We start from the raw sequence: 18,519 nt of genomic DNA on the forward strand, positions 1-18,519 counted from the left end.
CTGAGCTTCTTGAGTAGGTCTAGGGCCTTTTCATTTCCATATTGTGCCTTTGCTGATGCTGTTGTGTACACCATAAATGTAAAGCACTCAATACAAGAATCCTGGCAACTGTGGTTTACCCTTCAAAGAGCTATAATTCCCAACAAACTACAGCTGTCAGGATTCTTTGGGGAACACCAAGAGCCTTCGACATGCTCTAAATGTGTGGGGTGCGTGTAATATTTTTTAAAGTAACGGTGCATTTTTGGATTACTTTATTTAAGGTGTCTGTTGTTGCTTCACTTTTCTGTGCAATGCTTACAGATATTTCAAATATATTATGCAGTATAAAAATTAAATAACCAATCCATCAAAACCCACTGCAATGCAGGAATCACAGCTGAGCACATCCTTATATTGGCAGGTGTGTGAAATAGCGCCGTACAGACAGGGGCGGAGGGTGCAACCCTGAGGGAAGGATCCTCCACACGTGGCTGCGATGGTGCGATTGCGGAGGCTTGTGACGGCACTCTCGGGGATTGGTTGCGAATCCCCCCCGCACGGGGTGTCTTCTTGTAATCTCCCCTCAATGATGGCCCCCAGGGAAGGACACCCCCCGCCCGCTTCCTCCACCACTACACTCAATAACAACATATCTTAACTCAACATAGTGTTAAATATGGGGGGGGGGGTTGGGACATTCAGGGAGAGAATAATGGGGAAGACATGTTATATTGTTGCCTATAATGAATGAATTGATTTATTTCGGTCACTGACCAGAGTGTATTGTTTACTATAAGTGTCCTACATCTCCTTTCCAGAGTAGCACTGGAGAATATTGCTCTCCCTGACCACAATTTCCAGTTGACCAATAAAACCCTCTATATCTTCCTGTACTTCCTAGGTCAGTTATGCTTCTGTTCATCATGCCCTTGACAAAAGGCAATCTCCTTTGCTCTACCGAATGACCCCAAATGAAGAACCCCCAATCTCAGGGATTGTCAGGCTACTCCTGCATTTCAGGTGGACTTGGATCGGGCTCATAGCTCCTGACTCTGACGATGGAGAAAGGTTTCTGAGCACCCTGGCACCTGCGCTTGCTAAGGGCGGTGTCTGCCTTGCTTTCTCACAAACCTTTTCACGATGCAATCTCTTTACATCACAATGGATGATAAAGCTCCAGCAGAAGATTTCACTTTCCATGGACAGGCGAATCAACGTGTTTCTTTACTATGGGGAATCTCAGTCCCTCATTGAAACTGCAGCTTTACTTCAAATCATGGGTGGAACCCTGAAACCGATTACTGGGAAAGTTTGGATCACAATAACTCTCTCATATGTCAGCTCCAACATGTCTCCGGAAATACTTGAGAAGAACCACATTCATGGATATTTATCTTTGTTTATCCAGACCAAAGAAAGAGCAAAACACGATGGTAATCTGCCAGTTACTTTGCACTATAAGAATTTCCATCCATGTTGGCCTGAAGGCTATCATTGCTTATATTCAAAGCATGTGTTGTCTGTGAAAGGCCAGAGGCGATGCAGAGTGAAGGAGACCCTTTTGGGGTTCTCTCAAGATGTCCTTGAAAGGAGCCTGTTTCAGGACACCTACAGCATTTACAACACGGTCCGAGCTCTGGCCCATGCCTTAAATGCTGCGTACTCCTCTAGATCCAAGAGGTTGGTGATGGTGGGACAGAACAGGTTGGAAGATGAAAAAGTCCAAGCATCACAGGTATTCGTTTTTATTCTCTAATGATCTGGATAGATATTGTTCCATTTTAAATGAAAATTGATTTAATGACGGATTCATAGATCCATTTCCTTTAATTAACAGAAATTTACCAAGCATTAAAAAAGAGGAGATAAATAAGGTTATAAAATACTGTAGGTCAAAATGATTGATACAGAATTGATAGGCCCTTCAATAGTTACCTTGATCTGCAGGGCTATGGACTGTTAGCAATATTCATGTCACCCTTTCAAAGAGAAGACTAAAGATTCCTCAAAAAGAAATGACATTCATATTAAGTCTCCATTCATATACATTCCTACGTATACCATCATGATTATTTCAATCATAATCATCATATCTCACTTTCCTAATATCAAAGACAAGCAAAGCATTCCAAAGTTAAAGCAAGATAGAATTCTACTGCATGTAAGAAGTTCCAAACTTTCTTCACAAATCCATTACAAGGTGAAGAGGCTCCCTGGTCAAGGAGATGGTGGAGACTGTTCCACTGTTGAACAACTCTTAGGGCCAGAAAGTTCTTAGTAACGCAAGTCAGATCAGTCATCTCATGTACGATCAAATCTTGAAAGATCATGGTTTTAACATGGACTGATCTGACATTCAGCAGTAGTAGCACCAGACCAGAGGGCTCAGTAGATCTGCTACTAGTAACCTCTGGTGGTGTGAGAGGGCTGGAACAAGGAACAGAGACCAAACACCTAGGCCTCCACCCCTGATGGTGGCCAGCCCCCTCCCCACTCCAGCCATGCTTTCCCCTGCCTATCACCACAAGAATAGGGGCAGCATCTTGACCACGCCCTGCTACCTGCCCGCCTAGAATCATTAAAGCATTTCCATTCACCCCGTTTACACTTGGGGGTTTAGGCCACAGAATAGTAAGCTAAGGCACATTATTAGACATGCCCCACACTGTCAGAAGAAAATGTTAGATCCCCAGCTACTTTCCTACCACTGCCTCTCACTCAAACGGGGAAGTCCACCAAACCTAATTTCCCTTTCACTCAGCCTCTCACCCTGGTTGAGGGTCACAAGCCTGCCTCATGCAGTTCCAGGCCTGCAAGTCTGCAGCCTGTCTGGTAGCTGTCACAACCGCAGCCACAGCCATAGCTTGGAGCAAGACTCAGAGAGGAGGTGCCATTCCCTCCCCAACCCCAACACAGAGGCTCTTGGACGGAACCTATTTCTTGGTCTGCTCAGCTGATGGAAGAGCCCATTCTGAAAGACCTCAAGCATATTGGGGAAATGATATACCAATGGTAATTAACTCCAGTAAAATTGGCAAAAATTTACAAATCAAAATCAAATACCTGTTGGAGATGCAAGAAAGAAATAGGCAAAATGTTTCACATGTGGTGGGAATGCCGACCTATTCAACAATTTTGGAATGAAATATATGAAGAAATCAAAAAGATGTTTAAAATATCTTTTAGTAAAAAACGGGAGGCATTCCTTTTAGGTATAATTACAAAAGATATTCCTGGCAGTCCAAGGAAAGTATTCCTTTATGCAGCAACAGCTCCCAGGATGGTCATAGCAAAAAACTGGAAAGGGGGGTGGAATCCCATCAATAAAAGAATAGCAAATTAAACATTGTGCTTATATGAATTTGGCAAGATTCACAGCATTCCTAAGGGGACAATGGGACCAAAAATTAGCAAAGGAATGGGATTGTGTTAAAGAAGATATGAAAAAACATTGTTCTGGAGTAAGTATATCGGTATGTAACAAATGAAGCTTTGCAGGATTAAAAGCGGTGCGAAAGGTGTAAAGATGGGGGTAATTTACATTAGATACAACAATTCAGAAAGATTAAAATGTTTGTGGTCTCAAAACAGAGGAAGGAAGTCAATATGAGTATATGCATGTAAAGCTTAGTATGATGGCAGGGGATTTTTTTGGTAGGTGTGATTTTTTCCCTTTTTGGTTTCTGTTTGTTTTGATTTGTTTTTGTTGGTTTGTTCTTTTTTTTTGGAATTTATGTTTGTAATTTTTGTTGTAACTTTTTTTTTTAAAAAAAGAAGTACCGTATTTTTCGCCCTATACGACGCACTGTCCCATAAGGCGCACCTAGTTTTTTTTTTGGGGGGGGAATAAAAGAAAAAAAATTATTTCCCCACCAGGCGCGGGGCTGGGGCGGGGGAAGCCCGAGCTTCTCCCGACCCCAGCCCCCAGAACAGGCAACTCTCCGCAAGCCGTGGGAACCCGGCGCCGGCCTCCTGCGTCTTGCGGAGAGCTGCGCAAAGTCTGGGCACGCTGAGCTTAGCGCGCCCAGCCTTCGGCATGCAGCCAACTCTCCACAAGACATGGGAGCCCAGCGGTGGGCTCCCGCGCCTTGCGGAGAGCTGCGCGAAACCTGGAGAGCGAGAGGGGTTGGTGCACACCGACCCCTCTCGCTCTCCAGGCTTCAGCGAAAGTTTGCATTCGCCCCATAGGACGCACATACCTTTCCCCTTCATTTTTGTTTTTTGTCCCCCCCCTTTTTAAAATATTTATTAAAATTTAACAGATACAAAAAACAAACAATAAAAATCACAATAAAAAAGAAAGAAAAAATATAGAAAAAGAAAAGCAAAAACAGCAAAAAAACAAAGGCATTTTAAAAACACAAACATTTAAAAAAGAAAAAGAAAAAACCCATATTTTCATATCCTTATTTTACATTTGCTTATTTCCTTGACTTCCTCAAACCTCCCTCTTTGCATTCCAGTTCAATTAATTATTTCAGCAAGTCCTTTCCCTTTTTCTTCAATTTAAATCCAAACTTTTTCTTAACACAATTTAGCCTTAAATTTTACACTTTAACCATAGTCAATCTATTCTTACTTAATTCTTAATAACATTTCTACTAAAGCCCAATACCTTCTTTCCAACAACCTCCTAACATTCATTAATTTTACAATATTTCTGTAAATATATTTTAAATTTTTTCCAATCTTCTTCCACCGACTCTTCTCCCTGGTCTCGAATTCTGCCGGTCATTTCCGCCAACTCCATATAGTCTATCAACTTCATCTGCCATTCTTCCCGGGTAGGTAGATCTTGTGTCTTCCAGTACTTTGCAATAAGTATTCTCGCTGCTGTTGTAGCATACATAAAAAAAGTTCTGTCCTTCTTTAACACCAATTGGCCGACCATGGCCAGGAGAAAGGCCTCTGGTTTCTTCAGGAAGGTATATTTAAATACCTTTTTCATTTCATTATATATCATCTCCCAAAAAGCCTTAATCCTTGGGCACGTCCACCAAAGATGAAAGAATGTACCTTCAGTTTCTTTACATTTCCAACACTTATTATCGGGCAAATGATAAATCTGTGCAAGCTTGACTGGTGTCATGTACCACCTGTATATCATTTTCATAATATTCTCTCTTAAGGCATTACATGCCGTAAATTTCATACCAGTGGTCCACATCTGTTCCCAGTCAGCAAACATAATATTATGTCCAACATCTTGTGCCCATTTAATCATAACAGATTTAACCGTTTCATCCTGCGTATTCCATTTTAACAGCAAGTTATACATTCTTGAAAGTATCTTAGTTTTAGGATCTAACAGCTCTGTTTCCAATTTTGATTTTTCCACCTGGAAGCCAATTTTTTGGTCCAAATTGTAGGCTTCTCTTATTTGATAGTAATGAAGCCAGTCTCGCACTTTATCTTTTAATTTCTCAAAACACTGCAATTTCAATTTATCTCCTTCTTGTTCCAGAATTTCCCAATATTTCGGCCATTTGGCCTCCATATTGAGCTTTTTCAGGGCCTTCGCTTCCATCGGTGACAACCACCTTGGGGTTTTATTTTCCAGTAAATCTTTATATCTTATCCAGACATTAAACAATGCTTTCCTGACAATATGGTTTTTAAATGCTTTATGTGCTTTAACCTTGTCGTACCACAAGTATGCATGCCACCCAAAAACATTATTAAAACCGTCTAAATCCAAAATGTCTGTGTTCTCAAGAAGCAGCCAATCTTTCAACCAGCAGAATGCTGCTGATTCATAATAAAGTTTAAGGTCTGGCAGGGCAAATCCGCCTCTTTCCTTTGCGTCAGTTAATATTTTAAATTTTATTCTGGGCTTCTTGCCCTGCCAGACGAATCTAGAAATATCTCTCTGCCACTTCTTGAAACAGTCCATTTTGTCCAAAATTTGCAATGATTGAAACAAGAATAACATTCTTGGCAATACATTCATCTTTATAGCTGCAATTCGACCCAACAAGGAAAGCTTCAAATTTGACCATATTTCTAAGTCCTTTTTCACTTCCATCCAGCATTTTTCATAGTTGTCTTTAAATAGATTCACATTCTTAGCTGTCATATTAACCCCAAGATATTTCACTTTTTTAACCAATGTTAAACCTGTCTCCTTCGGAAACCTTTCCCTCTCATCCTCATTTAAATTTTTCTCTAAAACTTTAGTTTTCATTTTATTCAACTTAAACCCTGCTATATTGCCAAATTCTTGGATCAGTTCTAATACTCTTTTAGTGCTTGATTCTGGCTCCTGTAAAGTCAATACCAAGTCATCTGCAAAAGCTTTTAACTTGTACTGTTTAGTTCCCACTTGGATACCTTCTACCAGTTGGTCCTTTCTAATCATGTTTAGCAAAACCTCCAGGACCGATATAAAAAGCAATGGAGAGATTGGGCAGCCTTGTCGTGTTCCTTTCTCAATCTTAAACTCTTCCGTCACTACGTTGTTCACAATTAGTTTAGCCTTTTGCTCCGAGTAAATTGCACCTATACCATTTCCAAAACTTTGACCAACCCCCATCCCCAGTAAATTCTTTTTCATAAACTTCCAAGAAATATTGTCAAAGGCCTTCTCCACGTCCACAAAGATCAGTACAGCTTTATTTTATTTTTTTAATGAATATTTATTGGCATTTTCATAAACCACACAAAACAAAAATTGACAAAAAATAACAAAAATACAAAAATCCAAAACTTAAAAACAATTAAACACACATAAAATTTCAATTACTTATTTTCTTATAACTTGTTTCTCAGACCTCCTCACACCTCCCCTTCTTGTATTCCAATTTAAATTGTCAATTCAGCAAATCCTTAACTTATTTCTCCACTTTAACTTAATAATTTATTCTAACAAATTGTTATTTTACTTTTCTTCTTTCTTCCATTTCCTCCATTTATTTTACAAGCCTTATTTTCATTTAATTTAGCCCATTTTAAAAACCAGTTTTAACTTATCCAAACTTCAACATCAATACTTATACCTCATTCTTCATTCTTAAATATTTTTCCTAAAGTCGACCAAAATTTCCCTTCCACGACTTTGTTGGGATACTGCCAGGGAGATAACGTCCATCTGAGCCCCCAAGCTGGCTGCCGGACGATCCATCGACCTCCCGTAGACACGCAGTATCAGCAATTAGCGACACGAAGCCTTAGAAATAGATTGCCACATTCTTAGGCTGGTGCACACTCTTTCAGCAGAATTCACACAGCAAAAGATGCACAGCAGGAGAGCATATTTACAGTTTATTCAACGTTGGTCAGAACAAAGAAAAGACATGACCGCCTGCTACAGCGTTCAGGCACGAAGAGAGAAACGAAAGCAACTGAAAACATAAACATCCTGTGCAACAGGAAATACGCAGACTCTGTGACTCACAAAACCTGCTCTCTTTTAAGGTGGAACGGAAATATCCTAACAGACTTTCCCAATTTCCATACAGATAGCAAAACCAAATAAAAAACAGAACAAATTATAATTATATACCCTTTGGATTCCCAGACTCCACCCACCCTTTCCCCGGTTTCAGTCCCCAGCAAATATCCATCAGTCTCAATATTCTGTTTAGCCTGGAGATCTCACGTCCGAGGCTCTTAATTCTCTCTCAATTCCTCTCTGCCGGTCTTTTTGATTGTCCTTAGTGTTAAATCCCAAATCTCGGAGAGGCTCCGGCCCAACAGGATCCATGTTTCTTCCAGCCAGACCTCCATATTTAAGAATAAAGCCTATGGGGTACTCCAAATCTTGTTTCATACTCCTTTCAAGTCCAAATGTCCCCAAAGCTCCAACTTCCACCTTAATCAAATTTATAATCCTTCGGTCTTCAGATCTCCACATACGGAGATCTCTCAGTTCTCCACTCTCCAATTCAGGCCAGACTTTCCACATCAGACTTTTATTTTCCTTTGTTGCCATCATGTCAGGCCTCAAAGTACAATTCTCCTTTAACATCTGCAAAATTGCAGCTCCTCCTTCCTTTTCTTCAGGGGCAATGTATGTCTCCTCCATATTCTCAAAACTCTCAAGTTTCTCTATTTGTCCAGTTGAATAGGCTTCCTGTTTCGCATCCTTATCAGCTTCAACAATGTTCTTTACTGCTAAGTCCAGAGTTGTAACATTTGTAGCCAAAACATCAGTTTGGCCTTGTAACTTTCCCAAGAGAACAAATGCTCTGTCCAATTCAGCCTGGATTTTCCCTCTTCCAGCCATTCCTGTAATGTCACTAAGCCCCTCTAGGGGGATTTTAGTTCCTTAATATTCCTTTCAGCTCAAGTCCAAAAATCACGTTATTTTGTATCAGCCCTTCCTTATTTTCAACAAATTGTAGCAAATGTAACCAGCAGAAGTAACAAAAGCAGGGTTCTCTTTTTCCGTCTTGACAGCTTACTTGACAGCTGTCAAACTCTTCAGTATTTCATCAACAGGCTCTTTCACGTGACGCTCCTGGGTCCGGGGGGGTGAAACCTCAGCTCCCAAAATTAGTCTTTTATCCTCCAGTAAGAATTCTTGTAATGTCAAACCGTGAAGTTAAGGTCTTTTACAAAAAAAGAAAAAAGAAAAAAATTCTCTCGACCTTAGCAAGCAGGTCCTTTGCTTTAAGTTGTTTACAAAGGGGGGGGCGGACTTCCTTTTTAACCCTTCCCTGCTCGTTCCTAATTCAACAAATTTTTCTTTTAAAGTCCAAATTTCCGTACTACTCACGGGTTGTTGCTTTAGAGTCCAATTGTTCAAAGGAAAAAGTCAGCGCTCTCCGACAATGGCTTGCGGCTTCACTCCGCAGAAGAAGCAGTACTCTCAGCACCGCGCTGCACCCCGTCCCCGTTCTGAAGCCTTTAAAAAGGCTCCTTCGCAGATTGGGGGGGCGCAAATGGTGCCCGCCGAGCCACCACGCTCACAGGCTTCCCCGCCTGTGATTTTTAAGGGTCCCCGTCTCACCGCAGCGGCAAGACCCGATCCTGCAGAGCCGATTCCCTCCGGAGCTCGGAGGGAATCCGCCATTAATCGATGGCGCTAACCCGGAAGTCTCGATCAGTACAGCTTTAGTGTTAGTCTTCACTTGTAACTTTTCTAAAATATTAATTATGTTCCTCGTATTATCAGACAGGTGTCCGCCCGGGAGAAAGCCCGCTTGGTCTTTATGAATTACTTCTGCTAACACCCTTTTTAATCTTTTAGCCAAAATATCTGCAAAAATTTTGTAATCCACATTAAGCAGTGATATGGGGCGGTAATTCTTAAGCTGTGTCTTTTCGGCCTCTATTTTTGGTATTAGTGTAATGTAGGCTTCCTTCCACGACTCTGGCACCCTTTTCCCTTCCAAAATTTCGTTACAGACTTCCTTTAGAGGTTGTATTAACCATTCTTTCAAAGATCTATAGTATCTTGAAGTCAGTCCATCTGGCCCTGGAGATTTGCCCAGTTGCATACTCTGGATAGCCCCTTCTACTTCCTGGTCCGTTATTTTATGGTCCAGCATTAATTTATTTTCTTGGGAAATTTTCTGTAGTCCATTTATTTTCAGGAATTTATGGTCAGAACAGGTCTTGGGGCATATTTCCACTTTGCTAGTCTTTGGGGCCAACCCTCTAGTTACCCAGATTTGATCAATTCTTGTCCATGTCATTTTAGCCTCAGAAAAGAAGGTTCCCTCTCTTCCCAGAGGGTTCTTCACCCTCCAGATATCAATTAAGTCCATGTTTTCAGTCATGTCGAAAAAGGTTTTTGGTAGTCTTCCATCTTTGGTAATTGTTTGTCTTTGTGCCTTATCCATATTTGTAGATACTACACCATTCATGTCCCCCATCAAAATCATGTTATAGTCCATATAGTCCATCAAAATTTCATGCAGCTTCTTGAAGAATTCCGATTTCCCTTCATTAGGTGCATAAATGCCTATTATCAAAAAAATTTCTCCTTGTGTTTGAATTTCAATTGCTATAAATCTTCCTTGTTCATCTTTAAAGATAAATTTAGGTTGAAGGCTCTCCTTTGCATAGATGACTACACCTCTTTTTTAAACTTTGTCCGATGAAATAAATTCTTGGCCTAGTTTTTTATTGCCCAATAGCTTCCTGTGTAACCTTGTCACATGAGTTTCTTGTAGACAAATCAAGTCCAATTGCTCTTTTTTCAATAAATGAAACACTCTATGCCTTTTTTCCGGAATATTTAGACCATTACAATTCCAGCTCAGAACCTGCAACGCCATCCTGTGGTTACTTTGATATTCCCCCAACCACTCCCAGAGTTTGCTCCTCTTCTGAGGGTGGTACCGTTGGTTCTTTAACAGGAGAATCCAATCCAAAAGACAATGCCGAAATGTCCAGGAGGCCTTTACCTGGTGACGTTCTTTTCCGTGTTATTTGCTCCAACCCTCTGTCTGATTATCTCCTTTCCAATGTAGTTGAATCTATTCCAGTTCCCTTCTGTAGGTCTTCTTCGTATTTGTACAAAAACTTTATTTTATCTTCCAGAGATCTTATTTTTATTTTCCTTCCCTTGAAGTTGAAGGAAAGGCCTTGAAGGAACTCCCACCTGAAATTAACTTGGTTCCTTCTCAGGAGATCAACCAGGTCCTTATAATCAAATCTCAGGTCCAAAAGATGTTTTGGGATATCTTTAAAAATTTCCACCTTTGATTGGTGAATTACCAAGGCGTTCTCGTAGTGCCAACTTAGGATTTTATCCCTTTCTTCTTGTGATCAGGCAGTCCCTTATTCTGTTCTTCTCCTTTTCCCCTCCTCTTCCAAGTCTGAAGGCTCTCACAATTTTAAACTGGTCTTCTTGCAAATCTAGGTCCCAGTGAGCTACAAATTCGTTCGTTAGATAGTCAGTCAAAGAGTCCTTTTCTAGTTCAGGTATTGCTCGAATCCTCAGGTTTGTCTGTTTCTCTTTAAGCTCAATCATAGAGAACAACACCTTGTGATCTTCTACTTGTTTTCGCACCTCAGGGACCTCTGTTTCTAGTTGTGCCACCTTGGCTTCAACAGTGACGATCTTTTCCTTAACCTCCTCTGCAGTCTGTCTAGTTAAATTAGATTCCTTGACTAGTGTCTCAATAGCTTCTGTATTAGAATTAACTTTTTGCTCCAAACTTTTTATAGTTTGTTCTGAACTTTTTATCGATTGTGTGTTCTGGTCCAATTTTTTGTTCATTTGTTCCAAGGAGTCATTTATTTTAGTCAAGGCAAGTGCCAAAACATCTTCCGAAGTCATTCCTCCCTTTGGTTTAGTGTGCATTGAGGCAGTTGCAGAGGAGGCAGAGGAGGCAGGAGGGCCAGAAACAGATGTTCTCCGAAGAACTTTCCCAGACCTTGTTATTCCCTGTTTCTCTTTCTCATCAGCCATAACACTCAAGGCCCCAAGGTCAAATTCAATCCCCTGGCTTTATTTTTCAAAGTTGGAAAATTCCACCCCTTATAGCAATTTCAAAGTCCTCCTATAGGGGAGATGGCTACTCTTTATCTTCTTTTATTTTTCCACATTGCAATTGCCAAATACAGTTGCCAAATGTAATTGCAAAGTACACCAATATTATTTGTATCCAGGCTTAGCTTTAGTTCAAATAAAGGTAGTTGTAACTTTTAAACCAGAAGGAAAAGTAGTTGAGACAGTGTGTCACTCTAGTTTCACTTTTCCACTTGTAAACAGCAGTCCAAAGTACATCTATTTTAATGGCTGCTAGTCCCCAGGATCCGAGTGGTGGAAAATTAACTTCTCAACTCTTTTTTCACAGATGAATAACAACCAAAAGTCCTCCCCCTTTTTCTTCTCCCTCCAAAAGGGGGTTCACTATTTCAACTTAAAGTTTAATGTGTTAAAAAACAGTCCTTCAGGCTTTAGATTAAGCCCAATTGCTTCCAACTATTTACAAAGAAAGGAAGGCTGAATTCCTGTTTGGCACCTTCCCTGTTTGTAATCCAATTCGGTTTTTAAAGGTCTAATTTCTTCTCTTTACTCACGGGTCCTTATTTTAGAAGTCCAATTGTCAGCAGGAAAAAGTCAGCACTCTCCGACGATGGCTATGTGGCTTCACTCCACGAAAGTAGCAGTCAGTTCGCAGCACCGCGCCGCTCACCCCGCTTTACTCCGGAGCCCCCAGAGGGGTTCCCCGCAAGCAGGGGAGGCGCTCCTGGTGCCCTGCCGAACCCCCACGTTCCCAGGCTTCCACCGCCTGGAATTTCTATCGGGTCCCTGCCTTCGCCGTGGCAGGAGACCCAGTTTCCGCAGAGCCCGTTCCTCCGGTCAGAGGAACTCCGCTATTCATCGCTGGCGCTAACCCGGAAGTCCACCTTTCCCCTTCATTTTTGGAGGGGAAAAACGTGCGTCCTATGGGGCAAAAAATACGGTATATTGGGAACATTAAATAGAAAAACCCTCCATGGCCACTAGGTGCCTAGATAATATGTGAACCACCTGGGCTGAAACAGCCAACTTTCTTAAATGCTGTGATCTTCTCTGTCATTCTAGTTTCACCATTTCCTGAGTGATTTTCAGTTCTACAATGCTTCTATGGGTGGAGCATATTTAGATGAGAATGGGGACCTGACAGCTGATTTTGATGTGGTGAACATTGTGATGCTTGCCAATGACTCCCTTCACGTAGGGAAAGTTGGGAGTATGGAGAGAGAGGGATCCGCAGACGTAAAAGTCACCATTGATCAGGATGCCATCGTGTGGCCCCTTTGGTTTAATAAGGTGGGTTAAATCATTCAGATACATTTGACTATGATGCAAAAAGAAAAAGGAAACAGAGTATATTGGATTGAAAGGGGCTTTTAGTTTTGTAGGAAGAGTCACTCCCACTTCAACTCCCAGGAGCATATTTATGAAATTAATATTTTTTGCCTCAACCTGCATCACTTCACACTTGTTTGCTTTGAATTACATTTCCCAATTTATTGCTTAATCCGTCTACAGATTGACTATTGTTTTTTAATATTTTATTGGCAGCCACCCAGCGTGGCTGGGGAAACACAGCCAGATGGGTGGGGTATAAATAATGAATTATTATTATTATTATTATTATTATTATTATTATTATTATTAATCACTCAAGTTTGGAGAGCTTCTGTTGGAGGTCTTCACAATCTATTTTTGTTTAAAATTCCCTCAACAATTTAGTAAATGTAAAGTTCAATCCAGTGCAATCCAGTCAAATCCAACTATGGGATGTGGCACTCATCTCTGCTTTCAGGCCAAGGGAGCTGGCATTTGTCTGTAGACTGATTTTCTGGCTCATTTGGGCAGACTGACTAAACCGCTTCTGGCGCAACAGGACACCAGAGCGTACGGAAATGCCGTTTACCTTCCCACAGCAGCAGTATCTATTTATCTACTTGAACTAGTATGCTTTCAAACTGCTAGGTGGCAGGAGCTGGGAGTATTGGCTCCAGTATTATTGCATAGATAGACATACCTGTGGGAAGGTTTACTGTGGGAAGGTTTACAGAGGTCCTGTGGCTGGGACGGGGCGATATGGGATTAGGGGGGCAACTCCCATCTCTTGCGGGGGCGCAATTAGTGCCAGCACCGTCCGTTAAGAGTTTGGGTGTAATCTTCGACACCTCCCTTTCCATGGAGGCGCAGATTGCAGCTATAACAAAGGCGGCATTTTTCCACCTCCGCCAAGCTAAGCAGTTGGCTCCTTACCTCTCTCGCCCTGACCTAGCCACTGTGATCCACGCGACGGTCACCTCCAGACTGGATCATTGTAACTCGCTCTACGTGGGGCTGCCCTTGAGACTGACCCAGAAACTCCAGCGGGTGCAGAATGCTGCAGCGAGACTCCTTACGAGGTCTTCGCTGCGAGATCACATTCACCCGGTGCTATACCAGCTGCACTGGCTCCCGGTGGAGTACAGGATCAGGTTTAAGGTGCTGGTTTTAACCTTTAAAGCCCTATATGGCCTAGGACCCTCGTACCTACGGGACCGCCTCTCCTGGTATGCCCCACAGAGAAACCTACGGTCTTCAAATAAAAACATCTTGAAGGTCCCAGGCCACAGAGAAGTTAGGCTGGCCTCAACTAGAGCCAGGGCTTTTTCGGCTGTGGCTCCGATCTGGTGGAACACTCTGTCACAAGAGACCAGGGCCCTGCGGGACTTGACATCCTTCCGCAGGGCCTGCAAGACAGAGCTGTTCCACCAGGCCTTTGGCCAGGGCACAGCCTGACTCCCTCCCTCGGCAATCTTCGCAGAGCTCTGGCCCAATGGTTGCTAGTGGCTTGAATTAATTAATTTTTATAATGAATGATTTTAGAATGTTGTTTATGTTGTACTTTTGTACTGTTTTATTGTTGTTAGCTGCCCTGAGCCCGGCTTCGGCTGGGGAGGGCGGGATATAAATAAAATTTATTATTATTATTATTATTATTATTATTATTATTATTATTATTACTTTAGCAGAGTTAAAAATCCCTTAGAATCCCTCTATAGGAACACACACACAAATCTGATTCATGTAATATAAAACTATTTTACTCTCAGATTCATTCAGGTTTACAGAAGCGTACCTGAAGGCAGGTTTAGGTTACATAACAGGCAAATGAACTATACCAGAGGGAAGTTGGTCCTGAGGTGACTGCAACTCAGCAGTTATCTTTGAAAACTACCAGCAATCGGGGGGGGGGCACTAGGGGCGCCTTGGAAAATGGCTGACAATACCATCTATCTGGTTCGCACGAGGTAATTAGAGGCTGATTATGGGGAGTATATCAGTCTCCCTCGTCTTCCCAGGGGGTGGGAAGATGCTGTACTCGCCCGCGGTTGTCCATAAATCACCCCCGAGTTCGAAAGATGGAGGGGGTGGGGACACTGGGCGGAAAGCTCTTGTGCGAGCTCTGGAACTCCCGGACGCTACTTTCAGGAGCGAAACTAGTTGCGTTGTTTAAGATAGAGAAAAATTGTTGAAGTAAATGCACATGCTTCGAGCAAGGTCAGGAGTGTATTATCTGCTAAATAAATCTACCACTGAGAAGATTGAGCGATGGGACGGAATGAACAAAGGATTACATCAAGGAAGCACAGCCATGACGGTATGTTGAATGGAGCGGAACTTTCTTCTTTTTCCAATATGATTTACCTAACAACGCCCCCACCCCTTGAAGAACCGTCACAATGTCTGATAGAAAGTGAGATTGAAAAACAAACTGTGTGTAAACAAAAAAAAGTTAATAAAAGGTGTTACTCTGTGAAAGATCTGGAAAGAAGGGAGGCTTCCTTGTTGCATAGTTATAAAAGCGACCCGCCATTAAGAGGCAGACCCGGTTGCAAGACTTTCAGCTTTAGGGGGGGTGAGCCACTGTTCTGCTCTTAGATTTGGATCGTAAATCTGAAAGGGCAATAACCCTTCTGGAAAGACTGATATAAGGTGCAAAGGGTCTGGGAAAATTAAAGAGAGGACGCCGAGACTGTATTTCATCGGAACTGGCTAAAATGGCGACTGCCGCTTGAACAGGACTCTTGGAATCTTGGATCTATGTGAGATGAATTACGGGAGAGCATTACAAAGTTCACACAGGAATATAAACAAGGCTGTTTCTTTCAACTCACTTGTGGAAACAACTCGGAGGTTATTAAGAAGAAAAAGGATAATGACAAGGAGATGAGAAGATAGGAATGTGAACACCAAAGTAGCAGAAATACAAAGATGATTGGACTCCTACCGAACTCAAAGCATGGGTACCCCTCACAAAAATTTTAAATTTGGTTTAATATTTGGACTTTGTGATATGTATTGATATAATTTGGAATAATTAATATGATATGATATGATTGGCTTGGTAAATGGAAACTTAATAAAAATTATTTGCAAAACTACCAGCAACCGACAAACTGGTTGTCACAGCAACCGGTGAGAACCTGGAGGCCGTTAGTCCTCTGTCGGAATGTTGCACTTGACTGCACCATTACATCCCACGATACTACTAACTCCTGACCATCTTTCTTTACGGGCAGACTGTCCCTCAATCCAGATGTGCTGAGAGCTGTCATATTGGGGATGTCAAGGTCATCCGGGAAGGAGAGCCACTTTGCTGCTTTCATTGTGCTCCCTGTGAAAAAGGGACCATCTCCACTGTGGAAGGCAAGTGAGAGAAGGAATAGGGCAACTTTTGTAATCTTGTCCAAAACAGTATCATTTTATTTCTCCCCAGCCCCAATAAAACCTTTACCCAAGGTTGGGATATCTGCTTTGCATGCAACAGATTGCCGATTCAAGTCATAGTATCTCCCGCTGGGGCTGGGAATGTCCCTTGGTTGAGACCCTGGGTACTGAAGTCACTCATCTTCCTTTCAGATGCAGACCACTGCACCAAATGTCCAGAAGATCAGCACTCAAACAAGGACCGAGATCAATGTGTTCCCAAGATTATCACTTTCCTGTCCTATGAAGACTATTTGGGGATTCTCTTGTCTTTCTTTAGCTTGTTATTCACCTTAATCACATGCTTGGTGTTAGGAATTTTCATTAAATACTCAAGAACTCCCATAGTCAAAGCCAACAACAGGGACCTTTCCTACATCCTCCTTGTATCCCTCTTGCTCTCCATTTTGTCCTCCTTGCTCTTCATTGGCCAGCCAAGAAAAGCCACCTGTCTTCTCCAACAAATTGCATTTGTCCTCATCTTCTCAGTTGCTGTCTCTTCTTTGTTGGCCAAAACCATTACCGTTGTGCTGGCTTTTCTGGCCACAAAGCCAGGGAACAGGGTGAAGAAATGGCTGGGCAAGACTCTGGCCAATGCTGTTGTCCTTTCATGTTCCAGTGTCCAAGTTGTCATCTGCATCACCTGGCTGAGTACCTCTCCCCCATTCCCAGACACTGACATGCACTCCCAACCGGCAGAGATTATCCTGCAATGTAATGTAGGGTCTGCTGTCATGTTTTATGGTGCCCTTGGCTACATGGGCTTCCTGGCTGCCATCTGCTTCACAGTAGCTTTTTTTGCCAGGAAATTGCCTGGGGCCTTCAATGAAGCCAAGCTGATCACCTTCAGCATGCTGGTCTTCTGTAGTGTTTGGGTGTCCTTTGTTCCCACCTACCTGAGCACCAAGGGGAAATACATGGTAGCTGTGCAGGTCTTCTCTATGTTGGCCTCCAGTGCTGGGCTCCTGGGCTGCATCTTCCTTCCCAAGTGCTACATTATATTACTCAGGCCTGGTCTGAATACAAAGGAGCATCTGACGACAAAAAGTAAAGATGCCATCTGATTCTTTGTACATTCTTTTCCATTGTAGGGATCTGTGAACAGAAAGGCAATAACAAAATCCGGCCACTTGGCTTATGTGGTGATCCATCCTGGCTTATGTGGTGATGTATCTTAAATAATTGTCATTCTAGGATCACATTTTGCCACATCAGTGAGATATTGTGAACATAGAATCATAGCATTATGGAAGTGCAGAGTTGAAATTTCTTTTTTATATATATAAGATATTTATTGAAAATTTTAAGATACAAATAAAGACAAACAGACAAACATACAAAATAACAGACAATTATGAAAACACACATTAATTTTCATTACAATCCTTATTTTCTATGACATATTTCCCTGACTTCCCCACACCTCCCCCTCTTGTATTCCAGTTCAATGTTGGTTCAACAAGTTCTTATCCCTAATTTTTGACCTTCTTATATTTAGTTCATTTTTTTTTAAAAAAGAAAAACCAATCTTACCTTATAAACATCAATACTTACACATCAATACTTTATTCTTAAAACCTTATTCTAAAGTTGGCCTAATTTCCTTTCCACGATTTCCCCACTTTTCATACAAAGAAAAAAAACACAAAATAAATGCAAAACAGGTTATAAATATATACCCTTTGAATTCCCAGACTCCATCCCCCCCTTTCCCGGTTTCAATCCCTAACAGATGTCCATCAATCAGTTTGCTGTCAGCCTGGAGACCTCACGTCCGAGGCTCTTAATTCTCTCTCAATTCCTCTCTGCCGGGTTTTTTGGTAGTCTTTGGTATTAAACAGCAGCTCTCGGAGAAGCTCAAACCCAATGGGGTCCATATTTCTTCCAGCCAGACCTCCATACTTAAAAGTGAAACCAGAATCTTGTTTCTTACTCCTTTCAAGTCCAAATGTCCCCAAAGCTCCAACTTCCACCTTAATCAAATTTGTAATCCTTAGGTCTTCAGATCTCCACATAAGGAGATCCCTCCATCCTTCAATCTCCAATTCAAACCAAATTTTCACCATCAAGTTCTTATTTTCCTTTGTAGCCGTCCTGTCAGGCCTCTGGCCCTCCTTTGTCTTCTGCAACATTACAGCTCCTCCTTCCTTTTCCTCAGAAACAGCATATATCTCTTTCTCCACACTCTCAAAGCTCTCCAATTTCTCTTCTTTTCCAGCTGCATAGGCTTCCTGAGTCAGATCCTTATCCAATTCAATGAATTTGTTTACTGTTAAGTCCAGAGTTTCAGTCTTTGTAGCCAAAACATCAATTTGGCCTTGTATCTTTCCCAAGAGAACAAAGATTCTGTCCAATTCAGCTTGAATTCTTCCTCCTTC

At 41.8% G+C, this 18,519-nt stretch overlaps 1 protein-coding gene across 1 annotated transcript; it reads left to right on the plus strand.

Annotated features, from left to right (window-relative positions):
- Positions 1 to 1,206: 1,206 nt before the first annotated feature.
- On the plus strand, positions 1,207 to 17,255 carry LOC310701476 (vomeronasal type-2 receptor 26-like). The gene is made up of 4 exons (XM_083492409.1): positions 1,207 to 1,717; positions 12,467 to 12,694; positions 15,955 to 16,081; positions 16,295 to 17,255. The coding sequence occupies exons 1-4, from the start codon at positions 1,259 to 1,261 to the stop codon at positions 17,203 to 17,205; spliced, it is 1,725 nt and encodes a 574-aa protein (XP_083348535.1). The 5' UTR covers positions 1,207 to 1,258; the 3' UTR covers positions 17,206 to 17,255.
- Positions 17,256 to 18,519: the final 1,264 nt, after the last annotated feature.

The sequence above is a fragment of the Podarcis liolepis genome (assembly GCF_965112155.1).
Source record: "Podarcis liolepis genome assembly, chromosome: 2".
In the NCBI taxonomy this organism is placed as follows: domain Eukaryota; kingdom Metazoa; phylum Chordata; class Lepidosauria; order Squamata; family Lacertidae; genus Podarcis; species Podarcis liolepis.

Excerpts from the sequence above, each read along its gene's own strand:
- LOC310701476 (XM_083492409.1), top strand. The coding sequence starts at position 1,259 with ATGGGTGGAACCCTGAAACCGATTACTGGGAAAGTTTGGATCACAATA. Across the intron at positions 12,695-15,954 it reads GGCCCCTTTGGTTTAATAAG|ACTGTCCCTCAATCCAGATG; the intron begins GTGGGTTAAATC and ends CTTTACGGGCAG. Across the intron at positions 16,082-16,294 it reads GACCATCTCCACTGTGGAAG|ATGCAGACCACTGCACCAAA; the intron begins GCAAGTGAGAGA and ends TCTTCCTTTCAG.